General features: G+C 35.6%; 2 protein-coding genes and 1 non-coding gene across 3 annotated transcripts; 1 reads left to right on the top strand and 2 right to left on the bottom strand.

Moving 5' to 3' along the window:
- Positions 1–2,045, top strand: LOC145584275 (uncharacterized). The gene is made up of 3 exons (XM_081641152.1): positions 1–55; positions 594–882; positions 1,498–2,045. The coding sequence occupies exons 2-3, from the start codon at positions 615–617 to the stop codon at positions 2,043–2,045; spliced, it is 816 nt and encodes a 271-aa protein (XP_081497278.1). The 5' UTR covers positions 1–55; positions 594–614.
- A 3-nt stretch (positions 2,046–2,048) lies between these two features.
- Positions 2,049–3,893, bottom strand: LOC145584276 (GDSL esterase/lipase At1g71250-like). The gene is made up of 5 exons (XM_081641153.1): positions 3,626–3,893; positions 3,419–3,546; positions 3,046–3,285; positions 2,640–2,895; positions 2,049–2,545 (listed from the first exon to the last, which is right to left on the bottom strand). Exons 1-5 carry the CDS (start codon positions 3,891–3,893, stop codon positions 2,337–2,339), a joined length of 1,101 nt encoding a protein of 366 aa, XP_081497279.1. The 3' UTR covers positions 2,049–2,336.
- An 11,309-nt stretch (positions 3,894–15,202) lies between these two features.
- LOC145587083 (small nucleolar RNA R71) lies at positions 15,203–15,309 on the bottom strand. The gene has a single exon (XR_014101124.1). It is a non-coding gene; the product is annotated as a small nucleolar RNA R71 (small nucleolar RNA).
- Positions 15,310–16,164: the final 855 nt, after the last annotated feature.

Consider the following 16,164-nt stretch of genomic DNA (forward strand, 5'->3'; position numbering starts at 1 on the left):
AAAGATTTGACAAGTTTCAACGAAGCTTCTTCTCTGTTCGCTCATCAATTTTCAGGTACATCTCTCTTTATAATTTCTTGGGTTTTGATTATACTTTTATCAGAAATTACTGATAATATACTGTTCAATTTACGTTCAATTGCATCAATAATGTTGAATTTACGCCCAATTGTTTCATCAACTATGTCGTTGTAAAACCCTAGTTTTTCAAGTTTCATCAACTATGTCGTTGTAAAACCCTAGTTTTTCAAGTTTCATCAGCAATGTTTACGATGCTTGGTTTTGTTTTCAGTTCAACTGTAATCTTTAGGGTTCTTGATCATTCTTTGTTGCAACTCGTACAAACAATGAGATTCATTTTGGGAAATTCGCTTAGAATTAATTAATTAATTAGGGTTTTACTCGATTGTTTGTTTAAAAAGTGATTTTGATTAGAAATTCATAGTCGAACTTGTTCTAATGGACATTATTCCTACTGTTTGTGCAACATGTCTAGTCAGAAAATTGCTGCAGTAATTTATATGTTCTTATTCGATTATAGTATGATGCTAAATTGCTACTGCTTTGCTCTTTCTTTGTCAAAAGTGTAGCAGGAAATTAATCAAACAGCAAAGATGGCCATGAACATTGACATCGAACGCGAAGGCAACACATATTTGATCACTATGGGGAAAGACAAAATCACGGCTACATGTCCCAGGAGACCCTATCCATGGGGGGAGCAGTCGCAGTTGGAGGCGAAGGAGTGGGTCAGTCAGGTTCAAAAGATACATCGAAACAGGAACAAGAAGCAACCCCTTGTTGTTAGCCTCTGCGCAATTCGGAAAGTCGACCATTCTGATGGTGAAGCACAGATATTCCTTAAGCCTAAGCAGGTTAAATGTACGCAAATCCTGCCCTTATCCTTCAATTCTATGTTTTATCTTGAATTTATACTATCTGATCTGTTGTTTAAAGTTTTTTTTTACCATATAATAAGAATTATACCTTAATTAAATGTAGCATATTCTTATAATATATGATAAGAGCATCATAATAGGTATTTTGTATAGCAAAATATGTGAATAATGTGGGATGTCCACGAGGTTGATTTAGGGTACGGTAATTTATAAGTGTATGATGTGTAATTATACGTACGAGTATATGAGATATTTTCAGACTAATAGTGGGATTGATTTATTTGCTCATTTTCTTGTAATATAATGGTTTCTTGTACATGTTATGATGATATTTGAAGTCTAGAAAGAGAAGAGAATTAGTTTATTAAATACTTCTCTGAGTGGATAGTTATCAAAAGTCCTTAAAAAACAGAATTTGATATCTTCATATGAACCCATGATTGATTATTTATATTGAGACTTAGTGCTGGTTTCTATGAGATAAACTTGATTGATATGTGAAATTAATTGTATGTGATTTCTTTGTATGATCGTAGTGTCAATGTAGCTTAAATTAATTAACAAACTACTGTGATTTGATCTGATTTCACAATTTCAGGGTACAAACAAAATGCTCCATATGATTTAATCATATTATGTGTGGGTGAGCAATGTCTTCTCTGGGAAATTGAGATCCAACCGAAAGATAGATATAATCTTAAAGAAGGTTTTAAACCCTGCGAACTACCCAAATTTCTTAAAGACCTCCTAAGCAGTGATCGAACCATTGTCGTGGGGTTAGGGATAGACACTGTTGTGAAGAAGCTCCAAAGCCACACTGATCTGTTGATTTCTAAGCAAGTTGAGATCAGAGATTTTATGCAAGAAAAATTTGGTGATCCTAAATACAGTGGTGAGTTTGCGAAGCTTGACTTGGGGAAGCTGTCTAAGACACTTCTTGGACCAGAAAGGGAGGTGATGAAGCCTAGACACATTCTATGGAATAATGGTGTTCATTATGGTGAATATTCTGATGATTTGATTACCTATGGTAGCATTGAGGCATTCCTTGTTGCTAAGATGTATTCTGAGTTATGTGATCCACAGTCAGCAGAGAACTTGAAAACAAAACGGAATGTTGCCCTCAATGAGCATTTGGTTACTTAGAAGAAGATTAAGGTCAAGTTCATCTTTAGGTTTGCAATCTGTGTGATAGAATAATTAGCTAAGAGTATTTTTGTGATCATGTTAGAATTGACTACGGATATTGAATGAACTATGTAGTTTTATGTGCAAAACAATGTAATGTTTGGATTAATGGTAAGCTTGTTTTGTTTTTTATTTCTCATCTCAAAGTTTTCTCAAAACTACGTTTCAGGGTACAAAAGTATTTTATATCATAAGCCAGGTACTGAAACTAAAGGAAACTAAGCATATGTTTGAAATTGTTGATTAAGATTATATAAGAGCCAACTGCTGGAAATTGATAGGATAGCAATCAGAAGGAGGTCCGGCGAAAGCACGTTGAGCAAGTATAGCATTGGCGGCTTCTGTGGTGTGATAAGCATCCCAGAACAGATACTGGTTCCTGTTCGGACAAGGAATTACGTTTGGTAAGCATGTAATCTGTCCTAATCCACAACACGCCCTATCAACTACCGACAATCCTGCATTTACAAATCGAAATTTATGTATTAGACTAATTGTTTAACATAAATTATGATCAATATTTTTACAACTAGATGAATTAATAAATTTTACCATAGGCAGCAGGATTGTTAAGCACATCCCCCATAGCACCATATGCATTGAAATAAACAAAGATTGCAGCTGGATGATTAGTGTTAAGCTGTGTCACGAGTGATCGAAGGCCTTCATTAAAAGTACCTATAATCTGATTGACATCGTCTGCACATCTCCCTTCAGGTGCTTGTCTTGCTGCCTTCTGATTTGGTGTGCAACCAATAGGCGCTAATCCTACTATGAAAAATTTTCGCAATCCGACATTGTACAACGCCTTGCCAAAGGTGTATACGTCATTAGATATTTGAGGATATATGAAATTGTTACACTTAAACAACTACTTGTATTATTTTAGGAAATTTGACATTTCTTAACGGTTATATATGTGACTATTAAATCAGGACGAGAGTACAAGGATGTATACCAAAATCTGACGAGCATAACTGTTGAGGAGAAGATTGGCAAACTCAGGAGGCCTGTAGTTGTAGCTAGAATCATACGAAGACATGAGATAATTGTTGATGTAATCGTTGGTTCCAAATGCTAAAAATGCTACAGATTTTTCCAGATATTGAGTCATATTCCTTCCTGTCATCATGTTCCTCAATTGATCCAAAGACCTCTCGAAGTTTAATACTTGTTGGCTTAAGCTAAAACGATCACCCTGCATAACAACGACAAACCCTTAGTCCTAATATGATTTGAGGTCAGCTAACATAAGAAACTATCCGTGAAAATATAGATCTGGTAATGAAAAATTGAGTATATCTTAGAAAAACAGATAAAGTAGAAATTACCCAATGTCGACTAGTAACATCAAGGATACCAGCACCTGCTGAAGCATAGTTGACACCCCGAATAATTCTTAAGCCGATTGCAGCGGGGTCTGCAAACGCTGGAAGATAAGGTATGGCTAGCCTTTCTCCTGTTAAACAAATTAAATTAAGTGACCGAAAAAACGTGAGCAATAATTTATCATACGGTAGATTATGCACATAGCTTACCGAGTATGTCAATCACGGTTCTGCCGTTACAAAACCTTCCAGATGGACCTTGGCGAAAGTCACAACCATAAGGCCAGTAATTTGATTTTGCAATGGAGGCAAGATAGTTGGTGTTTCCTGAATCAACTATCGAATCTCCGAATGCAAAGATGGCCGAAACAGGAGATGCACCTACATCTACTTGTGAAGGTAACTTAGTAGAATTTGTTACAACTAAGTTTAAAATTAAGAACGTAGTTGCTATGTAGTAGAATTTCATTAATACCATTACTTAGGAAGAAAAGGAGGGAAGTAAACTTCTGGTGAATTGAGTTTATCTTAGTGAAAGTGTTGTGATTATGACAAAATGCAGGGTGATGGTTTTATAGGCAGTAGAAAACGAGATAAATACTTGAGGACAAATTTGACATTAATGGTAATATCACAGGAATCATCTCTATTTTAGAAGTACAAATAATGAGGACATATTAATTTTATAGTCAAAACAGACGGTTTACCCATCAAAATGACTTCTTAGTTAAGTTTAAGGATAATTAGGATGTTATTAAACATCTTAATTGTCCTAAAATGATATAAATGTGTTCAATACATTAACAATTTTGCTCTTACACACTTTATGACCTCAAAACAAGAAAAATGAGAGGAGAAATATGAGGAAAGAAAACGGTTTAAGCACTGCAGAATGCATAGAAAGCATTTTTCTCACACTTTATCCTTAATTTAGGGAGGGTGTTTCTAAGGATGAGTACGTTGAAGTAAAGCATATCTTAGCCTGCTTTTTCTTGTTTTTCTCTTCGTTCATATCTTACCAAATTTGCTTCAGCACGAAGTACACGCAGCAAAGCTTGCACACAGCACACAGCACACAACACGTAGAGTGCGGCACATAGGCCTTACTTCACATTATTCGTCATCGTTGCAGGCTGATCACATTCTTTGGACAATAGCAACATTTAATGATAACAAACCTCGTTGAAAGTACACCTTAACGGACAATAAAGAATAGTAAGTCTTAAACTCTTTTTTCATTCTAGTGTGTATACGGCTCAAGGTACATCCTGCATATTGTTTTGGGTAAATAGAGTACATCGATCCTTCGTGATCGATGCAACTCATGCAAGAATTGAACTAATGGTTAGACAATAAAATTTTCAAAAACGATGCAAGAATTCTAAAATAAAAAATAAAAATAAAAATTGGTTAATAATTTGAAACAATTCTCCAAAAGATAGTTTTATTAATTAGTTCTGGTAAAACAATTTAAAGCTATCATGCACGATGCACCACTACATTGTACTATCTCCCATAATACATGAGACGTTAGACTTTTTATCACTATTCATGCTATAGGTTTGACCATAATCTAATATATCTAAATAAAGTAGGCATTTTTCGGGAGCATATGGTGCGCCACATAAGAAAAGGTATTATTTTGTCCAATGAAAAATTAGATTAATAATTTATTTTAGAATTAAAAAATTTACTCGCCACCTAAGCAAAAGTGACGAATAACATTTAAGAATTTTGACACATAGGTAAAAACAACGAATAGAGAATAATTAAAATTTTAAATTATTTTAAAAAAACCAATAATTATCTTCTCTAAAAAAAATAATAATAATAATTATCTTTTTTACATATATGGATGCAAATTTTTGATCGCAAATATCTTTAATCTCTCCCTAGAAAATATTATAAAAGTTTGATTTTAATAATGTACTCATCGAGACGTATAAAACTAAATCTCATATGACTAATTTCCCATAATTTTTAATAGTTAAACGATTATAAATGGAGACTAACATTTTAAACAGAATGAGTATATTAAATAAACGCATAGGCAAAAGACTTATTTTGATCAATAAAAAAACGAAATTTGTCATTTATTTTTTGAATTAAAAATTTAAATTGTCACATAAGCAAAATTAGTGAATAAGGTTTGAGATTTTAAATTCAAGCGTCACATAAAATAAATAAAACAACAAAAGATAATTTTAGTGTTAAAATTATCTTATGATATTAGAAATTTTATCCATATATTTAATGAATGATCTTCATAAATATACAAAATTTTAAATTAAATAAAATAATTTACTAGAACCGTGCATCGCACAGGCTTACATTTAATTTTTTACTAACATAATAAAAATATATATTTTATAATAAAAAATGTTGTTAGATAGGTTCTAATATAAAGTTTCCTAAAATAATTTTAAAATAATTTTCATTGATATTTAATTATATAAAAATAAAATCAAACTAGTGTATTGATATGTGCGCAATGTTTGACTGTGTCATGCATTATGGGACAGAGAGAGTAATACATTATCTTCAATTTTAATAGTGATTGATTTAGCGGTTTTGGTCGCACAACACATTGATTGGCATGGCCTGGTCTATTAAACTGATTTGTAAATTTGTGCGTTACAATAACTAATATCTCCTGACCCTCTATCCCTACATCTTTTTCCATTTGACTTTTCACGATCCCCATAACACTTGTTAACACATTTACCTTTTGTATAACGGTATTTATGGAAATTTTAACAATTGGGCAAAAAAATAAGGACAGAGGAAGTAATTTGTATCAGGAAAATTTGCAAAAAAAAAAAAAAAAAAACCTTTGGCTGGACTTTTTTTTAATAATACGACCTTTGGATTATTTTGTAACAATACAGCCTTTAGGGGGTGTTAATTTTAAACAAGACAAATTCGAATTTTCGGTGGATTTTGTAATAATACTCGTGTTTCGGAGCTTGGCAGCATGACCGTGTTGAGATCATCACCAACCATCAAGGTAACAAAAAGACACCGTCTTGGGTTGCCTTTACTCATAATGAGCGTGTTATTGGTGATGGTGCAAAAAATCAAGTGGCTGTCAACCCCACCAACACTATCTTTGGTTTGTTACTTCACTATTACCTTGTATTAGTACTTGTTAAAGTCTTGAAAATGATATCCAAGATATGTAAGCTTTATAATTGTATATGATAGATTATAATACATATTCCTTGCCCTCAACCATAAGCTCAAGTTTTGATTGAAATGGTCCGCTAACATGGTATTAAGAGCCAGCGTGACACAAAATCACGGGTTCGAATCTCATAAAGGTTACATGATATATGCAATATAGCTGCAGATTATACAAGCAAGAGATTTTTAGAACCTTCCCAACACATATATGTTGTTGACAATCATGGTTGTGTAGGAGTTTATAGGTACGAATGCGGAAAACATGAATCATATTCATATAGCACCTAATCCCAAGATCATGCATAACACATAAAGAATTAGAATTAATACCTTTGTAGCGTGATTCCACGTGCGATCGAACAAGAACAAGGGAGACAAAGAACCTCAAACGTGATTCCTCTACTTGGTCCACAGGCACGGATTAAGACCTCCACTAATGCTAGTTAGTTGCAATTGAACCCTTCAATTGACCTTCTAAGGAAAAGAACGAGCAACGAACCAACCACGAACCACCACGAACCACCACACGCACCACTAGGGGTGGCCGGCCGTGAGTCCAAAGGGGAGGAGAAAGAGAGAGCCGTGGGTTAGAGAGAGAGAGAGTGTGAGGGTTTTGGGATTTCTGGTTGCTTGATTCACAATCAACTGTTAATTGTTCTGTCAATTGTTATGTCATACAACCCTAGGCATGGATCTTATTTATAGATCTCATCTCTAAATAAGAGTACATGACAAAGCCCAAAACCTAACTATAATCTAACTATGCTAGCCTAATCTAATTTATGATTAGTTACTTGCTCATGAGGCCTATAAATGGGCCTCTAACTTGCTTAACCCAATACCCTTGTGTGTGACCTCATAGGATCCATTCTAGCGGGCTTTGGACTATTTGACTAGCATAAAGATCATTGATTATAGTCTAGCAATAGATAATGACGACCCAAAAGAACGAACTTTTTATCTCCATAATAGTGATCCTTGATATATCTAGTAATTGCACTTATCGAAGACATAATTCCTTCAATCTCCCACTTGTCTAAGACCAGTGCGCAATATTCAAATTCCTTAATTCAATGTGTGTCGATTTGATAATATGATTGCATCTCATGTCGTGATCATACTAATCTACAAATCTTTTCTTGAGAAACTGAGTTAGAATTACAAAACAAATGATTACTATGTAATCCATTTGAGCACGGTCATGCATTTTCTAAATTCTCCCTCCTCAAGGGGCCAAGACACATTTCTAATTAAATAGGCCAGGTAGACTCAATCCAATCTTGCGGCAACCAAAGCTCCCACTCAACTCATGAAGTAACCGGAAAACACACTTTATAATCTCCAGTTACGGGCAGATGTTTGAGTGTACCACAGTTAAATCAATCATTGAACGAAATCAGTGTTTCACTCATGTCAAAGGAATCCACTAATATATCCGGAAGCTCTATACTTGAGCTTCAAAGTAGGTCTATAGTTCGATCATGCATCATTCATGCATACCCATGTGATTGACCGAGCATCATCACTATGCCCCTATAGCCCATGAAACTGCGCTATCCAATCAATCTTACATGCTAGTCCATTTTAAAGAGATCATTTATGTCCACTTTAATGACTCCGGACTAGAAACTGGAATAATATATGGATTTTGTTCACCTGTGGGGTTTCATTCACCAGGTCATCAACCTGATGAGCCCATCAATCCATAATTACTTTGGACATTTTATTTAATATCATAAAACCATAATTAAATAAGAGAGTTCGGTGCAAAACTCTGAGTCTTTATTTCACATAAAAATAAATAAAAGCTCTCTATATTATAAGATTATCAAAATTATCACTATAATTTACGCTTATATAGAGTAAATGTAAGGTTTGCATATAAAGTGTTAAAAATAAGAATAGTAAGTAAATAAAACGTTAACTTGACAAAACTAAATGTGATTTGACAATTAATGTCATTGGAGTTGTTCTAAAGCTTTTACAGATGTATATGAAAATTAAAAGTGAAATATTTGGTTAAATCAAACTTTAATTACAGGAATCGACACATCATATCTTTGTGGTCTTTAACTTAGAGACTAAATTAGAAATAAAATAGGTATCGTTGAGAAAGAGGCAACATAAGCATAAATGTGGGGGGGGGGGGGTGTAAATAGAATTGGAATTTGTCACGTTATCTAGTCCAAGATTTCAAGTAATGATCAATTCATAGCGAAATAGAGCCTTTATTTTTATTAATAATGTATACTTAAGTGAACAAAATTACAAGGAAATTTTGTCAGAAAAAACCATTTATAACAACTATCTTGTTGGAAAAAAAACCTTATAAAAATTTTCTGGCAAGAAGAAACCAGATTGTAAAATATTTTTGTTGAAAACAACCTGAGATTTCTAATCACTAAATTAACCACTAATTTCACCTAAATTCTTCTAACTAGCCATAACTTTCACTAACTATTTAATAATTAAGTTAATTTATAAATTAAAAAAAAATAATACACCCACATCACCACCAGTCAACCACCCTCTCCTTCTCTCCCTCCCATGGAAGCAACCCCCTCCCGGCCTCCACCCTCCCCAACCGCCGCCTGGAACACCTCACCCCCGCCAAATCGACCCCCTCCCTTTCCCCTTTACCCTCTTCGACCACCCTCCTCTGGAAAACCAGCCACCAATACCACCTTCTGCCATAACCACAACCCATAAAACCACCCCAACTGGAGGAGAGAGAAAATCTGCCGGAAAAAAGCATCGCCGATTTCGATAACCAAAGGAAGATAGGAAGAAGTGAAGGAGAGAGAAAATGAGACGAACATAATCATGACAATAACTTTAACAGTTGAACAATGTTGAATTGGGGAAGAAGAGGAGAGAGAAAATGGTGAATTGGGGAAGAAGAGGAGAGAGAGAGTAATTAGAAGAATGGTGAATTGGGTTCCAGAGGAGGGTGGTCGGCGAGGGTGAAGGGGAAAGGGAGGGGTCGGTTCAGTGGGGGTGAGGGGTTCTAGGCGGCGGCTGCCCGGCTGGGGATGGGGGAGGCCGGGAGGGGGTTAGCTGCCAAGGGAAGGGGAGAAGGAGAGGGTGGTTGACTGGTGGTGGTGAGGGTGGTTTTTGGGTTTTTTTTTTTTAATTTATAAATCAATTTAATTATTACAATAGTTAGTGAAAGTTATGACTAATTAGAATAATTAAGGGGAAATTAGTCGTTAATTGAGTGATTAGAGATCTTAGGTTGTCTTCAACAAAAATATTTTACAATCTGGTTTCTCTTTGCCAAAAATTTTTTATAAGGTTTTTTCCAACAAAATAATTGTTATAAATGGTTTTTTCTGACAAAATTTCCAAATTACAAACTAGTACTACGTATGGAGTAGTGTTCAGCACAAAACTAAAATGAACTAACAAAGATCTTACAAGTACGTGCAAAAAAATACGAATTAAAGTTTCTTCATAAATTTTCATATGTGGCTGGCCATATCAGAATTTCTCGCATCCATCGCAAGGATTCACAACATGTCAACACTCAGGATCAAATACTGTACTGTCATTTGTGTTAAAAAGAAAGAAAAAAAAAAAGATTTATTGTCTCAAATCTTCCATCATACACATGTCATACATCCTTTAAATTATTTATAATAGCATGAGTTATAGATTAAAAGAATTATTTTTGAATTATTCAAACATGCTGACTTTCATTTAGCCTGCTAATCTGAATCAGGTTAATTTATAACAGATTCCTATTTAATTTGGTTAGGCAGTTCTTCTTATGTAGATTTTTTTTAAAAAAAAGGTGCCATTTGAAACAGTTAGAAATACCCTATGCACTAGAAGTCCAGAGCACACCATGTAAACTTGTAAAACCCCCTCTTTTTTAATGCTTGATCTGTACACCGGGATGCACCATGCGCATGAAAGAACATCCTGTGTTTAGGGCTGGTAATGGATCGGATACGGATCGGATTATGCTCCATCCGCATCCATCCGTCTATGCCCATCCATTACCTGAACCATCCGTCACCTGATCCAAACTCCATCCATATCCAATCCATCCATCATCCACGGATACATCGGGTGAATCGGGTGATAAATGAGTGAAATTCAAGTTCTATTTGCATTCTAATTAACAAAAAAAAATAAAAAAAAATAAATAAAAAATAAAATTAGATTTGGAAAAGTAGTCCACTAATATCAACACCCATGAATTAAACAATAGACTGTATTTGATTTTCTATTCTATCAGTAGCTTCTTGGTGTAGTAAATACTATATATATTTTTTATTTATTTTAATATTTGTTTATATTTATTAAATGGCTAATTATATATATATATATATATATATATATATATATATATATATATATATATATATATATATATATATATATATATATATATGTGGATGGATGGGTGGATCGGGTGACGGATTGGATGAAGGTCCACCAGAATCTGACCCGATCCGTCACCCGATCCACCCGTCATCCATTTATAATCCGCCTTTGGTCGGATTTTTATCCATATTTTCGGGTCGGGTGGATCGGTTATTCGCGGATTCAGGTGAAATTGCCAGATCTACCTGTGTTTCACAAAGAACATACAACATACATGTGTTTGACAAAGAACATAAAGATATAACAAAAAGAATGTGATAATGACTTTTTTAAAATTTCTTAAAAAATTACACGTTAACGGAAAAACTAGAGGTGATAAAAAATCACGTCAAGGCGGGTCTTAACATAATTCCCCGTGTCTAAACCCGTAAAAAAGTAGCGGGCTTTTGGGGCTTTTTTCAGGCCAAGTTCGGGTTTTTAAATAAAAATGCATTATTAGGCTTGTCCAAACCAATTGGTATTACATACACCATGGTGCACCTAGAAATAGGTGCATCAGACCCAAATAACAACCTAATAGCTATATCCACCCAAAAAACATGCCTAATACATACAAGCCCAATACCTATTCAGATTCAGATTTTTATTAAGAAAAATTGTTTTCTCCTCTCTCAACTGCCATATCAATTTTTTTAATTTGTTGAAAAATTATGTTTCTTCTCATAATTTCAAAATCTTTCCTTATTTACTCATTTTAATTCTCTCTCCTCTCTCCATTTTTCTCTCTCTAAAATACTGCTTTACTGCCATGGATAAAAACAAATAATAGAAGATTACTCTTCTAAAAGGTGAACATTACTTACATTTCTTTAAATTTACTAATATAATTCAACAAATTTTAAAATTCATGAACATAATTATCGTTTTAATTTTTTGTTTAAATTAATTTTTGTAGAAAATCAAAACTATCTTCTCTTACTAATGAAGATGAAGAAGTGTAATTAATTTATTGCACAAAATCCCAATTTTATCTTAAATTGTTGATTTTTGGAATTGAATACTAAATTAAACCCTAAATTTTTTTAATAGTCCAATTAGTAAAATGTTCAACATCAGAATACCAAAAAAAAAAAGAAGTTAGATGATATACCTAAAGGAAGTCCAATTGTTCATCAAAAAATATTGGAAGAATTAGACAAAAAAATATCAGAAAGTCCAATTAACAGGTATATTTATGTTCATATATTTTTTGTTTAATGTTCATATACATTGTGCTTTATGTCCATATATTATGTGCTTTATGAAGTAATAATTTGTTTAGAAATTCAATTAAGTACGTTCGTATGATGTAATAATTTGTTTAGATATTATTTATTTGCTCACTTTGTTGTTTGATTTTTAATTATCAGATCGACCAAGTACTGAACAGCCACCAGAAACTTATGAACAACACACAATAACTACTGAACACCCCCCACAAACCACTGAATTGCCACCACAAACCACTTATTTGCCCCCACAAACCCACTAATCAGCCCCCAAAAACATCTGATCAGCCCCCACAAAACATCGAACAACCCCCACAGATATCTGAACTATCCCCCATAAAATAGTGATCAGCCCCCATAGACATCAGAACTACACCCACAAAATATTGAACAACCCCAACCAACTTCTGAAAAGCCCCAAAAACCATTGAAAAGCCCCCCACAAACCATTGAAAAGCCACCAGAAAACACAGATAACCCACCAGAAACCGCTAAAAAGCCCCAAGAAACAAGTGAAAGCATCCAGTGATAGCATGCTATTTTGTATGATTATAAAGTGGTTTTTAACGTTGAATATGTGAGGTATTGATGCCTTAGTTCATTATTCACTCTATTTTTATGCAATTTTTGTGTATCCTATGCTTCACGGGTTGTTAGTGTTTTTGTTGAGATTTTAGGTCCAAAGACGACCAATTGAAGCCTATGGATGATGAACCAAGGTTAGAAGCAAGAAGATGATGGAAAGAAGCCAAGGAAAAGGAGTCAAGTCAAGAATAAAGAGAGATGTGCAGTGGAGAGGCCTCTCCATAGAGTGGCGCGGCCTCTCCCTAGGAGCGGCCTCTCCAGGTCAGTGGAGAGGCCTCTCCACCCCGCTGCTGTAGCTACTGCCAAACTTGGCAGTTTCAAGGATTTTGTGAGGAGAGGCCTCTCCAACATTATGCCGCGGCCTCTCCACTTGGAGCGGCCTCTCCACCTTTTTGGAGAGGCCTCTCCACCCTGCTACGGAGCATTCTGCCCCAATTTTTCCCAGTTTGGAGCGGCCTCTCCAAGACATGGAGCGGCCTCTCCAGACCTTGGAGAGGCCTCTCCCGACGGGTTCCGCGAACTTTCTATTGCGGAGTTTACTATGAAATTGGGGATTATAAATATGTTTAAGGGGCTCATTTGTAGGATCTTCTTCTCTCTTAACTCCCTTTAGACTTCTTAGGCCCTTAGTTTCTCTAAACCCTCTTTAATTAGATTAGTTTTCCTCAAAACTCAATATTTGAAGTTTGTTCTATCAATTTCAACAACAATTATTCTCAACTTTGGAGCATCAATTAGTAACCTCTTTCTCTCTCCTTTGCTATTTAATTTTCTGATTTTATCTTTTATTAATCTTAGTTCTTGCTTAATCTTTGTTAATTGTTCTTGCATGTCCAACCATCCTTGTTTATTCTCTCTCCTAGTTTAATTGAATTCATGTTAACCCTAGATTTAATTGTTAGATTGTTTTCCACCATGATTAGTGAGTAGTTAATTAGCTAGGGGTTGGGTGAAGACCCAACCAAGCCATGGGTTGATTGTTAATTGTGCTTGCATGTTCATTTTGGGTTGATGATTGATTGTTAAAGAATTGGTTAATTGCATGTGTAATTGGATGGCCACTTATTGCTCATGTATTCACTTCTATGCTTGCATTGAGAGATGGAGTCTAGTTGTGAGCCTATTCTTATATGATTATGCTAAATTCCTCTTGATTATGGTTCCTTGTTTGAATGATGTAGTAGTCTTAGTTGCAACAATTAGGTGAGAAATCCCAATTGTTTGTGCCTTAATGCTTTCTTGGACCGATTGAAAGACAAACCCGAGTTAGTAGTCTACTTCCCATCGTTAAGACTTGGTTGGCCTATCTTGTTAGTTGAGTTTGGTTTAGGATTGCTTAGTGTTATGGCTTCGAAAGAAGGCAATGTTGAGTGCCCTCTCTATCACCCAATTTGTGTTTATGCTTTCCTATTGATTTGATCTGTTGGTTTGGTTGGAGTCGATCCCTATTTCCCCCTAGTGTTTGTCTCCATAGTAGTTATCTAATCAAAACCCCCAATTTGTGACCGAACTAGATTGCAACCGTTTCATACTCTCGGTGTACTTACCCATTCCCTGTGGATACGATCCTCTACTTACCCTAGACTTGTCTTAGGTTGGTTTAGGTATAAATATTGTTTGGTTTTAGGGTGATCGTCCAACGACCGATTCTTTCCCTCTACCAAAATGGCGCCGTTGCCGGGGAATGACATTAAGCATTGAGTTACTTATGGGATATGTGAGACTAGTTCATTTGTATAACTTTATTTTTTTTCTTTGTTTTCTTTGACTAACCTACTAATCTCCCATCTAGTCTTCTTTGTTTATGCCCAAACGCAGCAATAGGACACTTCCTCTTGTGCCGTTGAATCTCGAGCTTGAAAAAGTGGTAAGGGCAAATCGAAGAGAAAAGAGGGTGATAGCTAGTGGTGCTACATCAAGTGAGCCACAAGTGGTAGTTGAGTCCGATCACTCTAGTTCTAGTGATTCTAGTGGAGACACCATTCCATTAGAGTCACCAAGGACAAATTCTCCAACTTCTCCACCTCTTCACCAATTCAAAATGGCCGCTCCGAACAAGACTTTGAGAGAGTTTGGTGTTCCTCCTCCATATCAAGAAGCAAGTGGGATTGCTACTCCCGCTATTGAAGCAAACAACTTTGAGATAAGGCCCGCCCTTATCACCTTGATTGAGGGTCATCAATTCTCCGGGGCAAAGCATGAAGATCCCATTGCACATCTCAAGAAATTCACACGGTATTGTAGCACCGTGAAGGCAAATGGGGTGACTCCGGAGTACATTCTCTTAAGCATGTTCAAATTCTCTTTAACGGGCATGGCAAGTGATTGGCTTGATAGGTTGCCTCTGAACTCATTGAATACTTGGAATTAGGTGACTTTGGCATTCCTTGGGAGGTTCATTCCTCTTGGGAAAACGGCGGAGTTGAGGTCAAAGATATCTAACTTCCAACAAGAGCCCGATGAATCCCTCTATGATGCTTGGGAGAGATTCAAGAGCTACCAACAACAATGCCCTCACCATGGCATGGAAGATTGGCTCTTGCTCCATGGGTTCTATAGAGGACTCTTGAGATCGGACCGCATACTCTTGGATGGAGCATCGGGAGGACCTATCATGAACAAGCCACCCACGGAGGCACTAAAGATCATAGAGGATGTAGTTCAAAACTACACCGATTGGAGCCCCGATGAGAGAAGCACTTCCAAGAAAGGAGGAAAGTATGAGGTAAATGTTATAAACATGATTAATTCAAAATTAGATACTTTATCTTCTAAGTTTGATCAATTGCAATCCTCTTCTCTATCCCCTTCCCCACGTCAAAATTCACATGCATCTAGTTCATTGAATGAAAATGAAAACATGTCGATACAAATGATGTCTTGTGATGCTTGTGGAAGTGATGATCATGTGACTTCAGAATGCTATTTGCTAAATGATTCATGCTCCCCTTCCCCTTCCATGGAACAAGTAAATGCAATTAACAATGGTCAAACCAATCCTAGGTATGACCCTTATTCCAACACCTATAATGAGGGATGGAAACATCACCCAAACTTTGGTTGGAAAGGGGGCCAAACCCAAGGAAATGGTCAAGGTCAATATAGTGGCCAAAGAAATGTTCAAAATAATCAAGGAAACTATAGGAACCAAGGTAATGGTAACTATGTGTCAAACAACCAAGTTAATCAACAAAATGACAATAGGTATCACCAAAGAGGTCAATATTCGTCTAATCATAACCCACCCGGTTTTAATGGAGGAAATAGACCTACCCTTGCTCCTATCCCTCAACCTCCTCTCCAACTTCAAGCTCCCCCTCCTAAGTCAAGTCTAGAAACAACAATGGAAACATTTGTTAATGCTCAAACCAAGAAAACCAA

Source organism: Chenopodium album, chromosome 16 (genome assembly GCF_948465745.1).
Source record: "Chenopodium album chromosome 16, dcCheAlbu1.1, whole genome shotgun sequence".
Classification (NCBI taxonomy): domain Eukaryota; kingdom Viridiplantae; phylum Streptophyta; class Magnoliopsida; order Caryophyllales; family Amaranthaceae; genus Chenopodium; species Chenopodium album.

Bases quoted from the DNA above. Each gene is read 5' to 3' on its own strand.
- LOC145584275 (XM_081641152.1), top strand. From the start codon at position 615: ATGGCCATGAACATTGACATCGAACGCGAAGGCAACACATATTTGATC. The intron at 883-1,497 runs GTACGCAAATCC...TCACAATTTCAG, and splicing joins TAAGCCTAAGCAGGTTAAAT to GGTACAAACAAAATGCTCCA.
- LOC145584276 (XM_081641153.1), bottom strand. From the start codon at position 3,893: ATGGTATTAATGAAATTCTACTACATAGCAACTACGTTCTTAATTTTA. The intron at 3,547-3,625 runs GTAAGCTATGTG...TTTGTTTAACAG, and splicing joins AACCGTGATTGACATACTCG to GAGAAAGGCTAGCCATACCT. The intron at 3,286-3,418 runs GTAATTTCTACT...GTTGTTATGCAG, and splicing joins ATGTTACTAGTCGACATTGG to GGTGATCGTTTTAGCTTAAG.